The following is a 26,156-nucleotide window of genomic DNA, read 5'->3' as shown; positions in this document are numbered from 1 at the left end:
AGAAACATAAGGTGATGGATGAAACCAGGAGGGGGAGGGGTGAAGTGAAGATCCGGGAAGTTGATTGGTGAAAGAGATACAGGGCTGGAGAAGGGGAATCTGATAGGTGAGGACAGAAGGCCATGGAAGAAAGTAAAGGGGGAGGAGCACCAGTGGGAGGTGATGGGCAGGTAAGGAGATGAGGTGAGGGAGGGGAATGGGGAATGATGAAGGGAGGAGTGTATTATGTATTCCATGGTTCTGATCACACTACATGCATTTGCATCACAGTGCCACAAAGCTGAGAAGTTATATTCACTTGCCCAACACAAAAGGTGCACAATGAAAATTAATGCTTCCAGTCTAAAAACCATACATTTCTATTTTGATCAAAAATACCAAGGGGTAACTTGTTCTAAACATTTTTTATTTTACAATATCCTGTGAGGTAGAGTGGTTTGGAACCATTATTATGTGTGTGCAGCAGAAATGGTGACTACTGTTTTCCATACATGCTGCCTGGCCTGCTGAGCTCCTCCAGCATTTTGTGTGTGTTGCAGGGGTGTCTGTAGCTTGTTTGCTCTTAAAGCTTCACTTTCCATTCATTTAATGAAGATGATGGGAAAGTGAATGCACAGAGCAAGCTCTTGGTTTCAGGCATTCATTATCAGATTCCATTCATTTCACATCATAATGGAATGAGCTGTTCTGTCTTTCTACATTTCATGCAAACCACTTTACTCAACAGACAAACTCTCAATGGGTTATATTATGTCATTTAGTGAATATAACTAGATGCTTACCAGAAAAGGAATCGATTTCTTCCATTTCTGTAGAAACACACACAAATTTTATCTTAATTTATTTGTCATGGTTAAAGCTGATGTGGAAGAATCAGTTTTCCCTTTCCAGTCTGGAAGGGGAAAGATTTAAAAAACGACCCACAGGACATCTTCACACACGGGGTGGTGAGTATATAGAATGAGTTGCTAGCAAAAGGAACTCAGCCAGGTACAATAACAGCATTTAAAAGACATTTGGATAAACACATAAGAGGGAAAGCTTTATGGGAAATTGGTCAGCATAGGCAAGTGGGCTGAAGGGCCTGATTTTATGACCTGCTTGGGACTATGAGATACCTTCTCCTGCCCACTTTGTTCACTGCCTGGCTGAACTCAGAAGTTTCAAACACCTGTTGTAAAATTTGGCATCCTTGTACTTTTGCAATTGAAATTGCACAACCCCCAATCCAGAATAGCTGGTCCTCTCGTGGGCTAAACCACAAGCTGCTCTAAAAATCGATTTTGTGGGTGTTTTAGAAATTCCCCTTCAGGATCCAGCACCAACTTGATTTTTCTAATCTACCTGCATACTAAAGCCCTCCTATAGCATGCATTTTCTATCTCCCATTGTAACTTATAGACCCATGCAGTTCCTTCACTCTATCCACAATAATTCAACACCTTCTGACCTTATGTCACCTCTTTCTAATGATTTGATTTTTTTTTACCAACAGAGCAATGCCACCCCCTCTGCTTTCCTGCCTGTCCTTTCCACACAATGTGTATCCTTGGACATTAAGCTCCCAGCTTTAATCTTTCAGCCATGATTCCGTGATGCCTACAACATCATACCTGCCAATCTGCAACTGTGCTGCAAGTTCATCGACCTTATTCTGCATACTATGCACATTCAGATACAACACCTTCAGTCCTGTATTCACACTTGTTGATTTTGTCTGCTGTTTACGTTGCAACTCATCCTGTTGACTATAATTCTGCCCCATCAGCAGCCTCTCCTCACTACACATTGCCTCTATTTGTAAACCAGCGACCTCATCTTCAACATCATTATCTGCCTTTCCCACAATACTTCCTGCATTGAAATATATGCAGCTCAGGACACTAGTCACATCACACTCAACCTTTTGATTCCTAACTTTGCAGTCTTACCAACACCTACCTCCACGAGCACTCCACTAACTGCTCTAGCACTCTGGTTCCCATCCACCTGCAATACTAGTTTAAATCCTACCATGTGTTTCATAAAAGCGTAGTGTGGAGCATTCTGGGAGAAAGCTCAATTATAAAGGGCATTAAGCAGTTTCCCCAAATGATATATTATCAGCACCCCTTTCCTACTTAGTTTTCCGTGAATCAAGAACAAGTATTGCCCTGTTGAATCGTGTCTTTTTTTTTGAACAGTTAATCTTCAGTCCTTGCCTTTCATTTGTCATTCTGCACAGGTGCTTTGCCAGGGTATATGAATGTGGAAGGTTGTACATGGAGCCTCAGTTGGATCACCTCACCTTTGTGCAGAGCCCTTTAATTGAATTAAAGCTAAATTTGCCCTTGTATGAATGGCCTTGATGCCCAAGAACCAGGTGGAGTGTGTATGATGCAAAGAAAAGGAGGGGGGAGATGAATGAGGTTTAAATTGATGTCAGTCTCTGTACAGTGTAAGCTTCCCAATTTCGTTCCAAAATCGATCGAAATTTGGAAAAGTAACCAAGGATATATACAGTATTCAAATAATTATACTTTCTCCTTAATTTTGAGGAGATTTGAGAGATAATTAAAGTTCTATTTAATTATCTATAGGTTTATGATTAACATCATTTTGCTAAAATACATGGTCACTATGGCTGCTTGATCTTAATGTTTATCATGAAAGGATTTGTGGGGAAAGATAGCCTTGCCTCTGGTGTAGAGACCCTTGTTTTATCTCGCACCTGGGAAGTAAGCTGATATCAAGTACCTGTTTTCCACATCCACAAATGTGACAGGACCACTACCTATTTCTGTTATGGATTGCTTAAAGTGATATGTTTAAAAGCCTTGACTTTCATATGAACACAATGTTACTTAACTGGAAACCAGAAACTTCAAGGTCTAGTGATTAGAGTAGCCATGGTAATGGGATCAACAATTCGTTTTCACAGGAAACAGCAGATAGAATCAGAGTAGCAAATGTATGGAACAGTTATAAATTATCAATTACAAAATGATAAATGCAGCCTCAGAGTTTGAAAGAGCAATGTTTAAAGTGAATTTTGCTTTTGAGAGCAATCTTCAATTTTGAAGGAAGATTACTTGTCATATTTCACATTTGGATTCTTTGTTTCAACATTTTTTTTCCCCGTCAGGTATGATTTTTTTAAAATCAAAATATAGTTCTTTCCAGTCTTCAAAAAGAAATAAAAGACTCTGAAATTAATTCATGAAAACTTGGGCAAAACTGGAAAGAATATTGTGTTATATTGGTAGATGTGTTGCATGTTATTGAAAAGTTGTTATTAGAAGTGTGAATGATAGATGACAGTGCAGTAAACTAAATATCTCACTGGTTTGTGGGTAAAATCAGTTTCACCCCTCTTTTTCACAACCTGCCATTCCTGTTACAATCCCTCTCTGTAAAACAAAAGAGAGATCAGCTGTTTTATTTCTGTGTAATACATAACGTTAAGAATTGATGTTTAGTTCTCTGATGGAGGATTTTTGGATTATAAATTGGGTCAATTATAACCCAACTAATAATCCATTTATAATGGATATGCCTTCGTTGATCTATTAAAGCTATGGGAAAAAATGTGAAATAGTTTATGTAATATATTTTTATTTGTCTAACAGCAACAAAGTACACACTGTTAGAGAATAAAATGTGTACCAAATGGGTATGATCAAGCCTATAAATCAGAAAACATAGATGACATATGCAGAGCTTCATGTATTTATTTAGGGATGGGGTGTACAGTAGCTGAAAGACACTATTGCTAATAGTTTTCTACATGTCTTCCATACCTTAATAAAATTGGCACTGCAACAAATCGACATTCTAAAAATGCACACTTGTTCATTTTTACCCTCCAAAATCCCGCTCAAATATTGAGCTAGTTTGGTCCATACCCAGAATAGGAGAATGAAAAGTGTTTTTGGCTATTCAAGCGGCTTTCAATAAAGAATAAAGAATTATTTTTAAATACCTGTAGACGGAACATGGAGTACTGATTTCCACTATATCCTGTGTCCATCCTTTTTCTGTTGTGGTGTATAAACATTCCCTCGCTAAGTTTGCCATCACCTATCCATTCACCAGGATTTGCATGGAGTGCAAGAATGTGGGGTTTAGATGTCATCTTTGTTTACAGTGGCTCCTATGCCTCCCTGCTCCATCAACAAGCATATAAAATAAATTGATACACTTCTTTTTCTTTCCTAAAGGAAATGGTTCAATCTGACCTTTTTGCTATTTACGTTAAGCGGTGCGGGAGCCCTTTGCTATGAAGGGGCAAGTATAATAAATAGAAGGACTGTTCATTTTATTGTAAATGAGTGGTTTCCTCCTTTTTTCTCAAGAGTAAAAGTTAGAGAAAGAATGTTGAAAGAGGAAGGGATTCGGAGCAGCCCCGAAATAGTGAAAGGCATCTTTCAAGGAAGAACTCAGCAAACGCCTATGCATTATATCTCCCTCGTGTCGGAATCTCCAACCATTCATACAGTTAGTAAGCCGATGACAGCTCACCAGGCGCTACTTCAGCCAACCAATCCTGTAGACTGTGCCAACATAATGACAACAAAGTACAAAACCAGCAAAGTTGGTCATCTTGTACCAAGCAGCATTAACTTTTCATCAAAAGCTGACGCAGCAGATATCACGGAACCTGGAAGATCTGTCCAGAGTTCTGAACCAATCATGGATGGGTGTGCTGGCACCAGGGACTTGCTGAAAAGCTATAAAGCAATATTACCTTCTCAGATTCGCAAGCATGAAAAGGTTCTTGAAGATACTGTCAGTGGCACGAGAGTTGTACATTCACAAACATATATGGGAAGAAAAGATGAAAAGGCAAACATCCAGAAGCCAATTTTTCACAAAGCCATCAGTATTGTGCCAGAAAAATCTGACGGACCAGAATCTTGTCCTCTGGCACCATCTGCGATAGACTGGAATAAACCTATTGATGCTAATCAGAGAAGTGAGAAATCCTTGTACATTCAGAAAAAGGCTGGGGTGAATTCTCATACAGATATTGAAGCAGGAAAAGCCCCATCCAGGAAGCTGTCCATTGAGAAACATCATTTGACAGAGCAGCATATAGAAGTTCCAAACAGCATAGGACTTCAGAGTGCCAGTGCCAATGGAGATGCTGGTACGGTTGACACGAGGGTGTCGGTTGCCAAACTTCGAAGTGCCTTTCTGGAGACGGCCAAAGCCAGCAGAAGTCAGGACCTGTAGGTGGTACTTTGAATGCTGATTTTATTTTTTTTTGCTCTACACTTGTGTATTTGCACTGATGCCAGTTTAGAATTTGAACTTGCAAGACACACTTAAGCTTTAGCTTGTGGCCATTTTGTTTTTGCAGAAAGTTGTCGTCCAAAATGTTAATATTGCACTTTGCTTGTTGCTGGCCTGTGCAAGATATGATGCTGTGTAGTTGCTAAGTTTGTGAACTACCATGCATGGTTTAAGCATGAGGTGTGATGTTATTACTTGAGGGAATATCACTGTGGGGCTCTTTTATAATTTTCCTTTTTTTCTCTTCCTTTTCCCTTGGTTGCTTTCTTTTGCTTGCTCTGTCTCTCTTTGTCTCCCATGCATTTCCCTTCCTATACTTAAAGTGCAGCTAATGTTGACTTAATGACATCGGGCCTTGATTTGGCCGCCCCTACTGAAATGGAGAAGGCCCATCGTAGGCCAAGGCGTTACATTACCTTTGGTGAGAATAGGAAGACCTCAGAGAGGTTTAGAACACAGCCTATAACTACAACAGAGCGGCAAGAGACAGCTAGGTAGGCTGGTGTGTGCATATAAATTCTTCTGAATATTTTGGATTTTATCTCCAGATACCCGTTATTTCTCTTCATGTGCTTTTTTTTTCCAGAGACAATTTAGCCTCGCAGTGCAGTCCCATGAGGCTATTTTTGTTTGTGTATATAACGACAAGGAAGCAAGAGTATTGTGCAGGGATATTAAGTATAACTGTACACTACTTGATCTATTCTTGCATTGCAAAGACTGGACTAAATTTTTGACCATTTTCCAATCTGCTAAAACCGCAAAACTAAAATTATTCAATCAATTATCAAATATATATTTACTTTTTCAGAGTGGAAAATTATGAGCCTTTTTATTAATGAATGTGTTGATAACTAATTGGATGCAATATGAAATTGTCAGTTAACTGTACATACCAGCAAAGATGTAATTTATAAATATCTTCTGTACAAATTGTGTAATAGAAATCAATCCTAACTTGTATTTAATGTAAGTTATTCAAACACAAACTGATGACTGCATTTTAGAATTTTCTGTCATGCTATCTGTGTTGATGTATCTGAGATTGATTAAAGCAGAATTTTGACTCCACTTTTATCCAAGTAATTTGTCAACCTTTCCTTTGTAGGCCAGGGCATATTGCACAAATGGAAGCTACTGAAGGTAAGTATTGTTTCTTGTTCTTATCGCTAGCATGCTAATAGGCTCTTTTCATTCGGATATGTACATGCATATTGAGCAGTGTGTTTAAATTATGCATTATGTATCTCCAAGTGCTTGTTTCCGAGATAAAACTGTCAGATTATTTCCAATTGCCATAAACTTAGAAATAATAGTAAGTCATTAATTTTATGAGGATTTGAAACATTGTTGCCAAACATTTTTAACCAGTTGCTTTTGAAGGAGAGATTTCTAATCCAGTTTCTACAATTCTGTATCCATAGTGTATAGTAATGTAAGCATTACACCAGGGGTTCCCATCCTGCTGTCCACGGGCCACTTGCTTCATGGGATTGGTCCATGGCATAAAAAAGGTTGGGGGCCCCTGCATTATACTGAAGTCTAGAAATGACTGGATTTAAATAAAAATTAATTAATTGTGTTGGTTGGTAATCTAATGCTGAAAATGATGACTCTATATTTTGATAAATAGTGTGATTGCTTTTTATGATTTTAATAGATTTTTAAAAAATCAATTTGTTATGTGTCTTTGCCTGTTCATTTTAAGAGTAATTCTTTTTCCTTCTTCTCTACAGTGAACAGTTTTAAGGTTTTATATTTTTTCACTCCATGCACTAAGACAATTTATCTTTTTTTTGCAATAGATGAAGAAAAATTAGATGAACGAGCAAAAATGAGTGTGTCTGCAAAGAGATCACTTTTCCGTGTATGTAATTTGTTTTTATTGGTAATGTATAATACTGAGAAGAAACTTCTCTGACCTCATTTGATATGGCAGTAACATCTGGTTTTGTCCAACTTGTGGTGGGTGAATTGTAAAGTATTTTTGTATTCCATAACTCCCATTAAAGCTCCAAATGAATACTCATTTTGTATTTTAAACTAAGTTATTACATTGCTTCATGACATTTTTTGAATTTAGTGCCTCTCTGGTGAATTTTAAAGCTTGTTGATGAGAAGTATAACTTTTGGTGACAGGAAATGGAAAGAGCAACAAAAGCAATGGAAACATCTCTGGCTTCCAAACCTCGGTCCAGGAATTCAGCTGTGGAGCGACGACTGCGTCGCATGCAAGATCGCTCTCGTACGCAGCCTGTCACAACCGAAGAAGTAGTCATTGCATCCAGGTACATTTAACCTGATATAAACTTGTAATTTGATAACATGCAGGTAGCCTTTTCACTCTCTTAGTGGATGATTAAAGGTTGAAATACAGTTTAAATGAAATCAGCTTTTTGTTCTCTTCTGAAACAATAACTAGAACTTACTGCTTATAAAATTGGCATGTCATGGTAATAATTAGGAATGTCAGGTAATTACAAATCAAAAGGCCATGTGTGACTTCCCCATTGTTAGGAGAATTTTCAAAGTGGTTTTATTGAAGTATATTTACAGCCAGTATGTCGAGTTGGATTTTTGTTATGTGCGGAAACTTTGAAAACAATTTTTAAAAAATATAAGCCATTCATTTTTTATGCTCATTTGCCTTTCCATGGAAAATTTAAATGGTGGAATGGAGTAATGCAATCAGATATTATAAGAGTTTAAGTCTGTGGATGAGCATGTTGCCACCCAAGATCCTTTATTGTAAGCTGCTGTTTAACCCTTTTTCATTATTCAGACTTGAAAAGATTGATTGAAGTGCAAGAATTTTGATGCTGACAGACGAGAGATCAATGTCCCTCTGACCAAGTCCCTATCGTGGTTCTGTCACCCCACCCCACTCATACACTTGTGGTCATGCAGTGTGGGAAAAGGCACTTCAACATACCGGATCCATGCTGGCCACCACGTACCCACCTACACTTATCCCAAGTGAAAAACACCATTTCATTTCTGTTGGAATAGTTCTCCACCACCTTTGCTCTCGTTGCAGTCCAGAGTACATCCTGCATGCCACAGTTGCCTTGGAGAGGTCAGATTATTAGGCATTTGGTAAGGGCCAACAGAAGGAAGTTAGGTTTTAATGGAATGGCCATGGTGTGAGTGAGACTGTGTTAGAGAGGGGAACATGGACTAGATGGGCTGAAGGGCCTGTTTCTATGCTGTAGTGTTCTGTGACTTTACAACTGCCTCCTAAGTGGGAGAAAAAATGTTTTTTTGCTGCTATCTAAACTTCTACCCCTATGCCCTCACTTTATATAAATTGGAATGTTCACTTTCAATCAGGAGTAGGAAAATCTTTTTGCCATGTCCTAGTCAAAACTACTAGTTAGACTCCTTGGAATAAACTAAATGCAATTTACCCTTGCATTCCTCCCATGTGAATGATATTTCCTGTAGCTCTGCCCACTGAACTGACTGAGTTCTGTAGTTGATGATATCTTTCAGCCCCTATCAACTGTACATCGACTTTGTGTCCCATGCTCCTGCCAAATTAGTTTAGGCTTTCCCCGACAGCCTTTATAGGATGTTAGACTTTTTTGGTTGTGCTGCAGCCTGTTCAGTTTGTACACCCTCCACCTCCTGCAGAAACTGTCCAGTGTTGCAGAAATCCAGAGCCCTCCCATATCGTGTCATGGAGTTGCAGAGTGTGGAAGCAGGCCTTTGGGCCCAACTCATTCATGCCAACTAGAATAGTCCCGTCTGCCTACATTTGGCCTGCATCCAAAGATATACATTAACAATTTGGAGTTAGGGGACCGAGTGCAGCATATCTAAGTTTGCCCATGGCAGTAAATTGAGTGTAAAAGCAAATTGCAGAGAGATACAGATGGGTTAAGTGAGTGAACAAGGCTCTGGTAGGTGAAGTACAATGTTGGTAAATGTGAGGTCATCCACTTTGGAAGGAAAATAGATTAGATTATTATTTAAATGTTGAAAGTCAACAGCAGGCTATTGTCCAGAGGGTTTTTTGGAGCGTTTGTGCATGAATCAGGGAGAAGGCAGGAGAATGGTGTTGAGGAGGAAATGGATCAGCCATCATCAAATGGAGGAGCAGACTCGATGGACCGAGTGGACTAATTCTGCTCCTATGTCATGGTGTAATCTCAAAAATTTGCTTTGCAGGTGCAATAATTAAGTATTGGCCTTTATTCCTGTAGAGATTAAATTTAAGAGGAGGGAGGTTGTGTTGCAACTGTACGGGAGCTGCTGAGGCCACACCTGGAATACCACTTGCATTCCTGGCCTCCTTACTTGAGGAAGGATTTGGAGGTGGTGCAGAGGAGGTTCACAGGGTTGATTCTGGAGGTGAGGGAATTCAACTATGTGGAGAGATTGAATTGCCTGGGACTATACTCGGTGGAATTCGGAAGAATGAGAGGGAAGCTCATAGGAATATATAAAATAATGAAAGGGATAGATAAAGATAGAGGCAGGAAAGTTGTTTCTATTGGTAAATGAGACTAGAACTAGGGGACATAGCCTCAAGATTAGGGAGAATAAATATATTTAGGACAGAAATGAGGAGAAACTGCTTTTTCCCAGAGAAGCTGTAGAGACTGCCTCATTAAATATACTTTAAGACACAGTTAGATAGAGTTTTGAATGGCATTGGAATTAAGAGTTATACAGAAAAGACAGGTAGGTGAAGCTGAGTAAAAACCAGATTAGCCATAATCCTGAACGATGGAGCAGACTCACCAGGCCAGACGGTCTTCTCCTTTTCCTATTTTTTATATTCTTACGTTCCTATACCTGTGCAAAAATTGGTTAGAATATCTAGTGAAATAGGTCATATTCAGTGAGACCCAAGAGACTGCAGGTGCTGGAATCTGAAGCCACAAGCAATCTGCTGGAGAAACTCTGTAGGTCAGCAGCCTCTATGGAGGTAAAGGGACAACTGAAGCTTCAGGTCACGACCCTTAACTTTGAACAATGTTCATGCTTAGAACAAATACAATATGAAGGTATCTTTCCTTACCAGTCTTTCATCCTTTGCTGTCTTTACAAGAAATAGCTCTATCATTCTATTCCCCCATCCCAGTATGTGAACTTGGATTTCTTGCTATTTTGTTCAAAGGCCTCATTTGAGTGATCTTGTAAGTGTCTGAATTAGTAGTTACCTGGATGCTGAGTGGACCAACCTGCAATCATGTAATGATTGCTTAGCTCATGACCCAGCAGAAGCAGACCGTGACTATTTACACATTATTTCATCTTCCAAAATCTTCAACTTGTTGTGTTCTGAACCTTGCCAGCTCCATTGAAGTCACCCTTAAATTTAAATCACCATTTCAGTAACACCCTCTAACTATTCCTAGAGACCAACCCAGGAATGTTACCTCAGTATCTTTGCTCTCTTTTTGCACTATGTTTTATGTCTTGCTGCAAAAAAACAATAAATTTCACCACATATGTCAGTGATATTAAACCTGATTTTGATTCTGATATTCTAATGATAAACCACAGCTCTACTTTAGCATTAACTGCAAATAATGCAAATACTTAGCGGCTCAGGCAGATTCTGTAAAGAAAAGGAACAAGAGTTGAAGTTTCAGATCAGTGACACCTCATTACAAATAGACAAGTGAACAAAGGAGTGCATCGAGAGGGCTGAAGCAAACAAAGAGAGTGTCTTTGGTAAGATGAAAACCAAGATTCTAGAGGCGACACTAACACTTTTGGTTTCCTGAGAAAAGTGACAAAGTGCCTGACAGAGAAAAGTGAATGCTGGTTACTATAACTGATTTGTAAAAGGTATGCACAATAGGAGTAAGGGCAGTATAGAAGGGTAAGCAAAAAAAAGATATAGAGATACTGTGAGATACAGAACTAACCAGTTTGTGACATCTTAAACTAAAATATTTAACCTAAAAAAAGCAGAAGATGCTGAAAATACTCTGCTGATGAGCTAGCATCAGTGGGGGGTGGAAATGGGGGTAAAAGCTGAGCTGATTTTGCAGGGCAGTGACCGTATATTAAAACCAGCCAATTGTAAAACATATAGGAAAGGCTAATGACTTGAGTTTGTTGGATTCCGTAGAGAGTCTGCGTCAACTATGGGTGAGCTGCTGTGGTGGAACTACAGAAGGCCAAAGACAGAGATCAGAGTGGGTTGGGGAACAGTAATGACAAGCAAATATATGCTTCAGAGTAAGAGCAGGAAATCGGGATGTAAAGGGCTTTGTATTTGAGAGACATATCGACTATGGCAGAGAAGGAACCATGATTAAGGAGAAAGGAAAATATCTCAAAAACACAAAGAAACTGTCATTGATGCAATAGATCAGGAGAAACTATTAGAATAAAACGTATTCCTTACAAAAGTAGTATGGAAGGAATTGTAAACACAAGGAAATCTGCAGATGCTGCAAATTCAAGCAACACACACAAAATGCTGGTGTAACACAGCAGGCCAGGCAGCATCTATAGGAAGAAGTACAGTCGATGTTTCGGGCCGAGACCCTTCGTCAGGACTAACTGAAATCTCTTAGTATTTCTCTTTTCAGTTAGTTCTGACGAAGGGTCTCGGCCCGAAACATCGACAGCGCTTCTCCTTATAGATGTTGCCTGGCCTGCTGTGTTCCACCAGCATTTTCTGTGTGTTGTACAGAAGGAATTGTAGTGGGATTCTCATGTGTTGGCCACCAAAATATCTCCTGAGGTGGAGATAGCAGGGTGAATGAATGGAAGTGTCAGCCTTGGACCATGTGAAAGTGAGAGCAGGATGGAAATTGGTAGCAAAAATAATTAAATTGTTAAGTTTTGTACAAGTGCTGGAAGCAGCAACAATATAATCATCAATATACTCTGCCCTTAAATTCTTGATAGGGGAAGGCCCTATTAAGGCAGTAGTTACAAAAGAGTTTAGGATCCTAAAGATCATAAGTAAGCACATTTGATGGCTCTTCACAAAACACTGGGTAGGCTATTACTGGTGAGTTACATCCAATTGCAGCTGCCATTTTTCAGAAAACCTTGAAAGTCGTGGGCACAGTGCAGAAATTACTTACTAGTAAGTTTTTAGGGATGGGGGTTGGATTTCATGTATAAGGTTAGACTGAAGAAACTGGGGTTATTCTGCTTGGAGCAAATGTCATTAAGAGGAGATGTGATAAATAAGATCATGATGTTTAAATAGAGTAAATAGAAAGATTTTAAAGATCACCTTTATTTGTCACACGTACATCGAAACATACAGTGAGATTTCTCATTTGTGTCAACGACCAACACAGCATGAAGACATCCTGCGGGCACCCCCGTAAGTGTTGCTATGCTTCTACTACCAACATAGCATGTCCACAAATGACTAACCCTAACCTGCCTCGGAACGTGGGAGGAAACCAGACCACCCCGTCATGGGAGATTGTACAAAATCCTTACAGAAAGCAGCAGGAATTGAACCACAATCTTTCGTTTGCTGGCACTGTAACACGTTACACTAGCCACTACACTGCCGTGCAGCCCAGCGTTTTCATTAGTCGTTCCCGTTGATGAGTGGTTCAGGGACCAGGACTTTGATTTTAAATTTTAGGCAAAATGTTAATGTTTTCATCACAATTGTTAGTGGTTGGTATTTACAGAAACTAAATCCATGGATGCTTTCAAAAGGAACTGGTAGACATTTGAGAATAAATGCTGTGGAGCAAGAGCAGTGAAATTTGAGGTTAATTCTTTAGGGGACGATCAAATCTCTATTAATGGACCAAATGGTGGCATCCTGTGCTGTACTAATTCTTTGATTTCAAGGATTTATCTTCTGGTTTAATTATCATAATATTTAGAGTACATGGCTCAAGGTGAGAGAGGTAGCTAACCTTTTCCTGCTGTCGTTTGTCTTTCTATTTGTTACAAACTTTGTAAAAAAAAAAATTTGCTTCTTTGCTGAGTTCTCTTCTGTCCTACATGCATTGCTGTTCATTTTTCTCCCCTGTCTCTAGCAAACCCACCCCTGTCTCTCCTACGGTGACTGTCCACACAGTCATGGCGAGAACCACTAGCCCCACTGTAGTAAACTCCAATTCACAGCCAATCAGGTACTTTGCAATTTGCATGTCCAGTTAAATGGATAGCAATTCCAGTTAAAATATTGTTGTTTGTCTTGTTCTATAAGCATTATGTTGCATTCTTACCAAACTATATCTGTGTCTTTTCATCCTAACAGTATTTGTTAATTTGTATATCAGTAGCTTTAAAAACTTCTAATCAAATTTGTTTTAACCAAGCTTGAATGAACTAAAAATGTCATTATATGAAAAAAAATTAAGTTCTGTAACATTTTAAATATGTGCATGTAGATAATCCTGATTAATTTTATGGCTGGTATGTCCTGAAATTAATAAAGGTTTTATGTAGTAGGCTGACAACTCTAAATCACAGAATGAGAGCATTTTGATTTTTCTTTTTTTCTCTCTTTTCCCCCACCCCCCATAGTTCTCAACATTGCTTGTTTACTCTAAACATTTCTCAGGTTGTTGCAGTGCTACTTTTGAGCGGAATTTCAGACTCCCATTCCTGCTTTCTTCTCCTGTTGCAGCGGAGATGAAGTAGCTACCAACTGCACACCCTTACTGAGAACCAAACTCATTGAAACGATGAGCGCCTTTGGCACACGCCATTGTCCTTTAAGGTCACTGAACACTGATATTCAAAGTTGTTCATCTAGGTGTAAATTTCTGGTAATTCATCAGATTCAGTTTACAATTGATAAAGTTCATTTCCCAACTTAAGTTGTAACCATCAGTATTTTGCGATAAAACATGCAACAAGCATCAATTAGATATGGAAATCAACCATAGTTATTTCTCAGTTATTCCACACTACCAAATAGATATGGGTCAAAAAAGAGCAGTTGTCAGTTACAGCTCCTGGACTGTGTTGCGTTAAGATCTTGCAGCCAGGACAGCAATTGGCCCCTACTCTCTTTGGCTCAGTGCCCTGAGTTAGAAGGTGAGAGGAGCAACACCAAGGGTAAGAGGAAGGAGGAGGAGAATCTCACCAGAGTGCCGTATGAAGTTAAGACGTGCATCAAACAAGATCCTGGTTGCTATCTGGCACCCTCTGTTGGAAACTACATGTGACTGCATGAGAGATAGTGACCTGAAGAGTCTAATTAAAGTTAGCTTTATCAACAGCTGATTATTTTGACTTGTGCATGAGGATTTACCTTTCTTCCTAGAACTGTCAATTCCAAGAGAAATGGGGGACAAAATGTTCCAGCCAGGAGTACCTCGACATTTTTTGTTTACAACTATCCTCCCCCCGCCCCGACCCCAAATCATAAGCTAAACCACCATGAATGAAGTTTACATTCCATGTTTCCATGGCAAAGTTGTGTGAAGCCCCACTTTACAGAATGTGCCCTTTGCATAGAAGCTAATTCTATGCAACTAGCTAGGCCCAAAGAACTAAAATGAAAGATTACTATTTTAAAATGCTCTTTAAAACCCATTTTTGATAAAAATTTTGGTCACCTGTTCTAATTTTATTGTGTCTTTGTCTGCTTAAAGTCACATTTAACCTATAAAAACCCCAGTGAAGCACCTTAGGATATATTGTTATGTACCAGTTATGAGGTTGATTTGGTCATTGTAAATTGTCCTGGGATTAGGTTCATATTAAATAGGAGGTTTCTGAGCAGTACAGCTTGTTGTGCCGAAAAGGCCTGTTCCGCACTTTATCTCTAAATAAAATAAATAAAACTCGGTGCTATGTAAATACAAGTTCTTTTCAGAACCAGTTATAGGCAGATTTAATGCTGATTAAGTTGAGCTACCCTACAATCATTACTTAATTGTTAACCTTTCAAAATTTGTGTGTTCATGTGGTGTTATTGAACTTAAGGAAAATAATTTCTTCATAATAATTCATCTGGTTTGACTTAAGAAGAGTAAAAAGAGCTCTTGCAAGTTGATTAGGATGTGTTCAAAACTAAGGATAAAATCATTAACTATATCTCAAAGTTCAAAGTAAAATTTATTATCACAGTACATATATGTCACCATATACAAGTCTGAGATTTTTTTTCTGTGGGCATGTGTAGCAAATCTAGAGAATAGTAACTATAACATGATCAATAAAAGATCAAGTAGAGAATAGAAGATAACAAACTGTGTAGATGAAAATAGAAATAAATAACGAGGATGTGAAGGAGTTCTTAAAGTGAGATCACTGGTTGTGGGATCATCTCAATAGATGAGTGCAGTTATCCCCTGTTGTCCAAGAGCCTGATAAGCTGAGAGGTTGTAACTTTCTTACACCAGCGTTTCATGGAGACGTGCTCTCCAGTTTATATTAAACAATAACTTCCACTAAAGAAAAGAACATGTGTTTCATTAGCTTTCCCAGCCTGTTAGTGAGCCTCTTCATTTAAGTAATATAGGACTGCTTCTGTTTTTTTGAATCTTTCAAAATAAAATTGTGGCTTTTTGGAATATACCAGGAATGTCTTGTTTTTAAAAAAAAAGTTTTGTGTTGTCAGAGCACCCCATAGAGAGCAGATTGTTATTTTTCCCCCCTCTTCCCAGGTGACCTGATACCTATTCATTCTACTAAGCTGAATTCTAGTTCATCTACTGGCCCAGGTGGAACATTGCATCCCATTGACTAAGAACTTTTCAAAAGCTTCAAGACCTGATCAAATAATAGAACTCAAAAAATTTGTTAATATTGTGACACTGCAGCAGTTTATTGGGATATATCTAACAGTGATTCATTTAGGGGGATGTGAAATTCAGTATTTGTAACCTGTTTTGACAAGGTATCTTGGTTGGATGTAAAATATTAAATGTAAATTATGAAGTAAACTATAAATAAATTATTGACAAAGAAATTAACAGCACCATTTATCAATATACAGTATATTACAAACTATGTATATGATTGGTCTGAAAAATAAATTGTATTTCATTACTGAATTTGTTGAATTTCAGATACTGAGTAGATCAAACAAAATTTTAGACTGATATTGTTATTTATCCTACTAAGTTTGATAACTTATTAATCTTTATCAATCTTTTATTAGTTAAATAAAAGAGTACATATATATAAACAAGAGGAGAATAATCTCAGATATCTATATCAATAACAGTTCAAATAAAAGGAAAAATAAACATTATCAAGATCATACATAATAATCTAATAGTATATAGTAAAGAAAAAGGTAATTGATTCTCCTCTTATCAATAAAAAACAAGAAAAAAAGATAAAGAAACTTTTATAATTGAAATGTACACAAAAAACCCCAAAACAAAAAAAAAAGCAAAAAAAAAGGAAGAACTGGGCAGCTCAAACTGAGAGTGAAAGCAAGAAATAAAAGGAAAAACTTTCTGATCAAATCCAACATTTCGAGGAGGTTACTGGAAGGGCCATAAGTCAAAGCATATGAAAATAATGAATAAAGGGTTGCCAGGTTTCCTCAAATTTAGAGGATGTATCAAATGTCCAACGACTTATTTTCTCTAAACTTAAACAGAACAAAATGGAAGTAAACTAATAAAGAGCAGTAGGTGGATTAGAATCCTTCCATTTAAGCAAAATGGCTCTCCTAGCCAATACAGTTGTAAAAGCTGTCATCCGTTGAGCGGAAACAGGATTATCTCCTGCTTCCGATGGAATGATGCCAAAAATTGCTGTAAGTAAATTCGGTTGTAGATCCAAAATCAAAACTTTTGATAAAGTTTTAAAGACTTCTTTCCAAAAATTATCTAACTTTTGATACAAGACCAGAACATATGTGTTAAAGTAGCCACCTCAATATTACATCTATCACAAACAGGATTAATATTAGAAAAAATATGAACTATTTGTCCTTTTGACATATGCACCCAATGCACTACCTTGAAGTGTATCAAGGAATGATGGGCACAAATAAAAAAAGTATTTACCAAATAAAAAATTTTATCCCATTGATTATCTGAAAGTGACTTTCGAAACTCCAATTCCCACACAGCTTTAATTTTATCATTAGATAACATAGGCAAATTCAATAACCATTTATAAATTATTACTATCAGTCCTTTCTGAAATGGTTTGACCTGAAAAAGAGTATCACTAATATTGGGTGAATAAGCCGAAGGAAAATCTGAAAGTAAGCTACATTAAAAAAAATCCTAATTTGTAAATATCTAAAAAAGTGTACATTGGTCATATTTATCCACTAACTGAGTGAAAGACATTAGACAATTGCCTGTGAACAAATCTAAAAAAGTTACTATTCCTTTGGTTTTCCAAATTGAAAAGGTCTGATCAAAAATTGAAGGTTTAAAAAAAAATAACGATGGATTTTACTAGAAAGTACAAAATTATTAAAGTCAAAGGATCTACAAAAATGAAACCAAATTCTTAATGTACATTTAGTAATAGGATTAAAATCTCGACTACCAATCTTAGAAAGCAAAAAAGGAAGAGGAGCTCCCAATAAAGAGACCAAAGAATACCCCTTCGCTGAGATTTTCTCCAAATCCACCCATAAGGGACAATCGTATATATCTGAAAACTTATTAATCATGTGTTAAATCAAAATATACTGTTAGAACTGCAACTAAGGTGGTTCTAAGCTCTTGAATAACTTGAACATTTGAATGTCAATGAACAGGTAATGAATGTAAACAGAAATACTTCATTCCTGTTATCCAGATAATGTCTCGATCCTAGTGTCTTGGCTTGAGTTTCCTTGAAATATTTAATTGCCTTGCTCATTTAGTTAAGATGCTTTTTAAAAATATAACATTGTATTTTTACTTGAGCATGACTAATTCATGATTAATGAATTGCTCCAGCTCTTATGAACTAAAAAGATATCATGCACATATGTCAATCAATAACTTCCTGAGATGGGAAAGTTAAATACAGTTACAATGTATTCTTAAATTTTCAGTGTTTGGCCATCCGTGTGCAATTTCTTTTTATAGCTACAATCTTTGAGATTCCATCTACATTACATGTTATGCTCAGGCCTTAACAATGATGTTCTTATTGTGGTATGGAAAGGGAATGGTTAACATTCTTCTAAACAGGAGTACCTGAACTTAAAGATCATCAGTAATTGAAACTTAATATTTATAATTGGTAGTGTTCTGATCTTCTACTGCACATTTTTAAGATTACAGTGAAATTGTATGACAAATTATCTTACCTGACATGGTATCAATGATTATCAATACATGGAGGGTCCCAGACTATTATTTCACTGTCAGTAGCCTGCTTGACACACTGATGGAAGAACCATTGAAATCTCCTCCTGCTCAATGTCTGTTGTAAGCTCAAATACGCAAGACTATATCCCAAAGATAAAGAAGTATTCTGAAGGGAGGATGAGGCAATATTGCTGAAAAGGGAAGTCAAATACAGCGTAAAAGCAAAAGAGAGGGCATAAAATAGAGCAAAAATTAGTGGTAAGTTAGAGGATTGGGAAGCTTTTTAAAAACTAAAAGAAGGCAACTACAAAAATATCATAAGGATAGAAAAGATGGCGTATGAAGGTTAACTAGCCAATAATATTAAAAAGAATACCAAAGTTTATTTTTTAGATAGACCGTACTGTGCAAAAGTGTTAAGGGCAAACAGTATATTTAGCTATTTTAAGAAGGCGGGAAGGCAGAAGAAAGGAAATTGTAGGCCATTAGCCAGACTTCAGTGTTTGCAAAGATGTTGGAATCCATTATTAAGAATAAAGTTTTGGGGTACTTGGAACTAGCATGGTTTTCTTAAGGTGAAATCTTGCCTGACAAATCTGTTGGAATCCTTTCAGGAAAAATAACAGGCAGGATAGACGAAAGAGAGCTGGAGAATGTTGTTTACTTGGATTTTCAGAAGGCCTTTGACAAGGTGCCGCATATGATGCTGCTTAACAAGATTAGAGTCCATGGTATTACAGGAAAGATATTAGCTTGGATAGAAGATTGGCTGACTAGCAGGAGGCAAAGAACGGGAATAAATGGTGCCTGTTCTGGTTGGCTGCCAGTGATGAGTGGTGTTCCACAGGGTTGGTGTTGGGGTCCCTTCTTTTCATGCTAGTAGTAATGCTGAGGCTTTATAAAGTATTGGTCAGACCGCACTTAGAATATTGTGAGCAGTTTTAAGCTCCTCATCTAAAAAAAGATGTGCTGGCATTGGAGTGGGTTCAGAGGAGGTTCACGAGGATGATTCTGGAATTGAAAGGGTTAATGTACAATATGAGGATTGTGAGATGGCTCTGCACCTGCACTCGCAGGAGCTTAGAAGAATGGGGCGGGGGTGGGGAGGATCTCATTGAAACCAATCAAATATTGAAAAGACTAGATAGATGGACTTGGAGAGGACGTTTTCTATGGAGAGTGAGTTTAGGACCAGAGGACAGCCTCGGAATAGAGGGATGTCTATTTAGAACACAGATGAGGAGGAGCTTCTTCAGCCAGAGTCTGTGAATTCATTGCCACGGACAGCTGTGGAGGGCAAGTAATTAAGTGCATTTAAAGCAGAGATTGACAGGTTCTTGATTTGTCAGGACATCAAACGTATTGGGGAGAAGGCAGCAGAATGGGATTGAGAGGGATAATAAATCCGCCATGATGGGATGGCGGAGCTGACTCAATGGGGCAAGTGGCATAATTCTGCCCCAGTGTCTTGTGGCCTCATTCAACTTAATCTGCTGAATTTCCTCTAGAGTCAATCTCACCATTCAGTGAGACCATGGTGATCTGTGACTTCATCCATTTCTCTTGCTACATTTGGTTAATAGACATACTGTATATCAACTCTGACTACCTGCACCACTATCACTTGTTATAATTTTAGCCACCCTTTACATATAAAGTGCTTGTTATCTGAAGTTAAAGGTTAATCTTCATCATTTAAGCTATGCCATGCAGATACTAAATTCTCTAATTATTAGAAACACTTTATTATTCCATCACATTTTTTTATCATGCTGAAAACTCCATCGGAATCACCCCTTAATCTTCCATTTCTCTGGTACACCAGTGCTAAACACAGTCCATAGCTAGTGTATCCCTGCTCTTGGATCTCCAGGCATGTCCTTCCAGGCCTTTGTAATCCTAGAATGTAAATTGTATCGTGTGCTGTCAGTTTCTGGGTAGATAGACCATCCTGCAAAAAGTATTTTTGATTTTTTTTTAACGTAGGAGGTGGGGTTCCTTCCCTGAGATACGTCTAGATTTGGTAAAGTGTAGAGTTTCAGTAATTGTACATCAGTCAGAAAGGTTAACTGGATTTACCGTTTGGCACCCTGAAGTAGGTTGCTTGGATTGTAAAAGAGATTTTTAGTCAGTATTTATTGTTCTTAGCGTGCCAGCCACCATGCATGTCCAACAGGATGGTTTGGTCTAGCCTGGCCTTGAGTGATAAGATGCCATGCTTAGCGTCCGTCTGCTTGTATTCACCTCATCAAAAGCCCGGTTAAGGAATTCACCACAAACTGATAATTGCCCACATAACAATCACAGCACGGAAACAGGCCATCTCGGCCCTCCTAGTCCGTGCCGAGCTCTTAATTTCACCTAGTCCCACCTACCCGCACTCAGCCCATAACCCTCCACTCCTTTCCTGTCCATATACCTATCCAATTTTACCTTAAATGACACAACTGAACTGGCCTCTACTACTTCTACAGGAAGCTCATTCCACACAGCTATCACTCTCTGAGTAAAGAAATACCCCCTCGTGTTTCCCTTAAACTTCTGCCCCCTAACTCTCAAATCATGTCCTCTCATTTGAATCTCCCCTACTCTCAATGGAAACAGCCTATTCCTGTCAACTCTATCTATCCCTCTCAAAATTTTAAATACCTCAATCAAATCCCCCCTCAACGTTCTACGCTCCAATGAATAGAGACCTAACTTGTTCAACCTTTCTCTGTAACTTAAGTGCTGAAACCCAGGTAACATCCTAGTAAATCTTCTCTGCACCCTCTCTAATTTATTGATATCTTTCCTATAATTCGGTGACCAGAACTGTACACAATATTCCAAATTTGGCCTTACCAATGCCTTGTACAATTTTAACATTACATCCCAACTTCTGTACTCAATGCTTTGATTTATAAAGGCCAGCGTTCCAAAAGCCTTCTATTCTTCTATTTTCTGTGAATTGTACATTGGATGGTACAAGGTTGAATCTTTATTACACATTAGTGAGTCACCTGACATTGGAATTGATGGTACAAGTCAAATGTGCATTTGGATAAATATTTTATTTCTAATTGTCTGTTGATGGTAGGTGTTTAACTGCCTACTTAAGATGCCTCTACAAGTAGTCCGTGCTATTTGCTAGTAAGTGTGTGGACCTGAGCATAGCTCGTTGGTTCCTACGTTTCCCTTTCTTTAATGAGTTGTACATTCTGATTGCAGATTTCCCATGATTCCAAAGCAGAACCTGTTTTCCCAGCATTCTCTATTGTAGAATTTTTTACAAGAAATGCATGGCTGCTTTCTCCTTAAGTGGCTTAAGCATTTTTAAGTAGGAATTACAGTATTTCACACATACAGGAATGTAATTAAACTTTGTTTTTACTCAGTCATTAAATAATGAAGCTTTTTTAAGATCTATTTTAAATTAGTTTTTTTACACTCTAGGTTTTCAAGCCGACATTGAAAGTTTAACTTGTGCAACTTCTGACCGTATCTATTAGTTACACATTGATGTGGCGAGTGTCCGGTGTGCGAAATTGTATAGCACTTGTATATGATAGTGCATCTCATTTAGTATTACTTGTAGAGCCTATATAAATTTCAACTTTTGTGTTTTCAGCTATTACTTTTTAATGACTTGGATTATTCAGGCCATTATCTAGTATTTACATATTTTTAAAAACTTGTTGGGAATACTTGGGCTTTAATGATATGTTTATAAAACAAGACCTTTTTAAAATAACAGTGATGAGTTGTAAAATTCTAATTTTAGAGACATTTTTAGGACAAGGACTATGTGAGTGTACAGAAAAATGATGACCTAAATATCAAACCAATATATTTCCTAGACTACAAGCATCAGCACAGAATACTGCGGGAGAGCAGAAGGGGAACGAAGCCAAAGAATTGACAGAACAAGGTCAGCATGAAGAGCCAGACATCTCCACACTGAGTCTGGCAGAAAAGATGGCCCTCTTCAATCGCCTTTCGCAGCCTGTGATCAAAGTAAAAGTACCAAGGAATAGAAGTGATACCAGACAGAGACGGTCAAATGCCCGATATCAGACTCAACCAATTACACTGGGTGAAGTTGAAGAGGTACTGTATGTGTTTACAAATTACAGTGACATCTAGTGTTCTTGAGCTCATGGGCCACTTTCCATGCAGAAGGTCAGAGCTGTTATTTAGGAGGAGGATGAATTTGATTCAATTCACTGGGAAAGGCAACTGAACAGCAACTTCTGAATCATGGGTGCATTTTATTTGTTGCTGATGTCTTTGAAAGGTCTGTGCTGAGAATGCGAAATACAGATGTTAATAGCAGTGATGTATCTTTATACTGGGGTAGGTGACTTGCAAATATTTCCTTTGAACTTATGATGGAAGAAAAATGTCTTGATTTTTTAATGTAATTGTTTCATTTTACAGTGTTGGGCAGTGCTAAAGGTAGAAACTAAATATTATTACAGGACATGGTGCTATTTGCAAAAATTGAGGAACAATCTCTTCAACATAATAGGGTGGAGTGAAGAAATGAAAACTAATAAAAAGAGATAACATTTTCAACAGTTCTCAGTTTGGGCTTTTATAGCTGGGTCTTTTTCAGTAATAGCTAATCTCCTTTGATGTCAGTGTAGATTTACATGAAACTGCAGCATTATAGTGGGAATATAGCATTGTTTTTTAATCTTTAAGTATATACATTTGATGTCATGGTTTAAACATATAGTAAGAAATATGCACTTCAAGATACCTCTACACACTTAGATTAAAATTCTAAAACTGGTTCTTCATAACAAAGGAGGATATGCTGCATTGAAAAATAAAATTAATGTACTAACCTTGCTGCTATAATCAAGTAATTATCATTGTCCTGAGTCAAATGGTTAGAGTTAAACAGTCTCATGTTGTAAAATCAGTTAATCTCCTGGAGGTTAGTGTGATGCTTCTTAGAAGTCATAGTTTCAAAGTGTTTACCTTTTAAAGGCTCTTCCTCCAGCTATTCGCTTCATATTAGAGATGGGGTGATCATAATATACTGCATCTGCTAAGGAACAAATGGGAATGATGTGTTCATTGGATTGTTGTACACTTTGCGTAAATCCACAATTATCCTCTGGGATAGTAATATTAAACTGACATGCCATGCTGAGTGACAAGCAGAATTCCTGATGGTCTTGCATATATAGAGCAATAACAGCAGCAATCATACCAATCGTTATTCTGTGATAACAGGCTTATCTTCATGCCAGAAGCTCATGGTTTTAAGTCTCACTTCAGATAATGTCTACATAATTGGGGCAGGTGCTTAGACACATTACTAGATAGTGGACACTTGCCTTCTTCAATGGCAGTAAAAGGTAACAAGATATTCTAAGAGCTCGGTTGGGGGGGGGGGAGGCTCCACTGGACTTATGCCAATATTTATTCCACATTCAACATCACCAAAGCAGACCGTGTGGTAATTTTATTTCATTGCTGTTTATCTAGAAGTGGCTATATTACCTGTTGCATTTTCCTACACTGTAATAAGCAATAATGTTTATATACTATGTGATACTAGGCTTTATTATGTGCTTAGTCCTGATTAGATTAAAAACATGAAGATTTTCTTTTGAAAACACGTGATATAGTGGTAATTTTCATTTATTAGCATAAAAGTGTTTTAAACATTTTTTGCTTGTAGGTGCAAAATAGCAGTGGAATGACAGGACCCTTGTCACAATCTCTGATAAAGACAATGGCCAGTCAGACTGCTACCGTCTCCACAACCTGTGCTGGTGACCTACACCTTGGAAAGTCTTCCACTGCTGAGGACAGTTTGTATGCTACCCATCTGTCTGCAGCAAAATCCATTCTTTCTTCCCAAGACATTTCATGTAGAAGCGCATTTCCATCGGAACTCACGCTCTCGTCGCAAGGAAAGGCATACGGACTCAGTGGAGCATTCAAAGAAGGCGTTGCAGAGGACTACAAACATGAAGAAAAGCAAGAGGAGCTGCAACAGAGAAGCAAATATGGCGATATCTTTACAGATAGTCTGCCTCAGAAAGTCACTGGGAGCAACATGAGTAGTAACTATGGGACGCCCGAAAGACAGGGTGGAGAGCAGCTGGATGCAGAACCTGTGCTACAGACAACTGAATGGAACAATCCCATGAAATCAGAAACCTTAAATGACTCCTGGGAACCTGCAGAAAAATGCTTTGATGAGCACATTAAAAACAAGGGAGCCATGACAGGTAAAAACCAGACATAGAACATTACAGCACAGAAACAGGCCTTCTGAAATAAAAACACAGAACAGTGATGACACTCAGCTTGTCGTTCAGCACCTGTGGAGAAAGAAGATAACTCATCAGGTCAATGACTGAAATGACAGATTCTCTCCCCACAGACGCTGCTTGACCGTTGTGCCTTGGGAATTTTCTGGTTTTATTTGTGTTACAATTACATTTTGTTTGATTTAACTACTTGAAATCCATGGTACTTCCTGGTTGTTTCTGCATAACTCAAGCTGATTGTCAAGTTACTAATGACCACCAAAAATATTCCAAGTGCAAACTTTAAAGCAGTCTGAACTTCAGCAAGTAACTGGCATTTGGGGTTTAAAACTAAAACCAGTTGCACGAAGATAGAACATAAAACAGTACAGCACAGGAACAGGCCCTTCGACCCATAATGTTGTTTCAAACTCAATGTCTGCATCACTCCATTTTCCTCATATTCATGTGCCATCTAAACACCAATTAAAAGCCCCTGATGTATCATCAGCCCAGGCATTGCATGCCAGGTATCCACCACTCTCTGCATAATAAAAAAAATAATAAATGTTTCTACCGTCTTTAAAATTGCCCTCTCTCACCTTAAATGCATGCCCTCCGGTATTAGACATTTGAAGCCTGTGGAAAAGGTGATGTCTGTCTGCTCTATCTATACCTCTCATAATCTTTATAAACATTTATCAGATCTCCACTCAGTCTCCACCACTCCACAGAGAACAAGTAAAGTTTTCCCAACCTCTCATTATAGCACAAACTCTCTAATCCAGCCAGCATCCTGGTAAAGCTCTTCCACACCCTCTCCAAAGCCTTGATATCCTTCTTATAATGGGTAACCAGAACTGTATTTAATACTTCAGATGCGGCCTGACTGGAGTGTTGTAAAGCTGCATCATAACTTACTGGCTTTTGAACTCAGTGCCTTAATTAATAAAGACAAGCATGCCATATGCCTTTATAGGCATCCTATCAACCTGTGTACCCACTTTCAGGGAGCTGGATACTGTCTCTCTTTCATTTGACCTACCAAGGTGCAACACCTCACATTTTGTCAGGTTAAGCTCCATCTGCCATTTCTCTGCTAATATCTGCAACTGATCTATAACCTGCTGTGCTCTTTGCCTGTCATCTATGTTCTAACCCAGCAATTTTCATATCAACTGCAAACGTACTAATCTACCCTTCTACATTTTAACCCATTTATGTACATTACAAGCAGCAGAGATCCCAGTACAAATCCCTGTGGAACATCACTTATTACAGACCTCTGGTTAGAATAAGTCCCTTCAACCACTACATTTGTCTTCTATGGGCAAACCAGTTCTGAATCCAAGTGACCAATTCACCATTTATCCCATTCATCTTAATCCTGATGAGATTCCCATGGCAGACCTTGTCAAACACCTTACTAAAATCCACAGCTCTACCT

At 38.1% G+C, this 26,156-nt stretch overlaps 1 protein-coding gene across 6 annotated transcripts in view; it reads left to right on the top strand.

Annotated features, from left to right (window-relative positions):
• Positions 1-26,156, top strand: part of svila (supervillin a) — a 259,828-nt gene that overhangs the window by 155,570 nt on the left and 78,102 nt on the right. For 2 of the 6 annotated variants that reach the window (XM_059971988.1, XM_059971984.1), the window contains exons 9-15: positions 4,335-5,210; positions 5,598-5,768; positions 6,383-6,417; positions 7,080-7,141; positions 7,414-7,562; positions 22,295-22,544; positions 24,133-24,688. In XM_059971988.1, coding sequence (XP_059827971.1) covers positions 4,335-5,210; positions 5,598-5,768; positions 6,383-6,417; positions 7,080-7,141; positions 7,414-7,562; positions 22,295-22,544; positions 24,133-24,688 — 2,099 coding nt within the window. Of the gene's footprint in view, positions 1-4,334; positions 5,211-5,597; positions 5,769-6,382; positions 6,418-7,079; positions 7,142-7,413; positions 7,563-13,259; positions 13,356-22,294; positions 22,545-24,132; positions 24,689-26,156 lie in introns of all 6 variants that reach the window. The other 4 variants (XM_059971986.1, XM_059971987.1, XM_059971983.1 and 1 more) reach the window with 3 other exon arrangements.

This window comes from Hypanus sabinus, chromosome 6 (genome assembly GCF_030144855.1).
Source record: "Hypanus sabinus isolate sHypSab1 chromosome 6, sHypSab1.hap1, whole genome shotgun sequence".
Taxonomy (NCBI): domain Eukaryota; kingdom Metazoa; phylum Chordata; class Chondrichthyes; order Myliobatiformes; family Dasyatidae; genus Hypanus; species Hypanus sabinus.
Note: the sequence above shows the minus strand (reverse complement) of the source record. Positions and strands in the feature narration are given on the sequence as shown.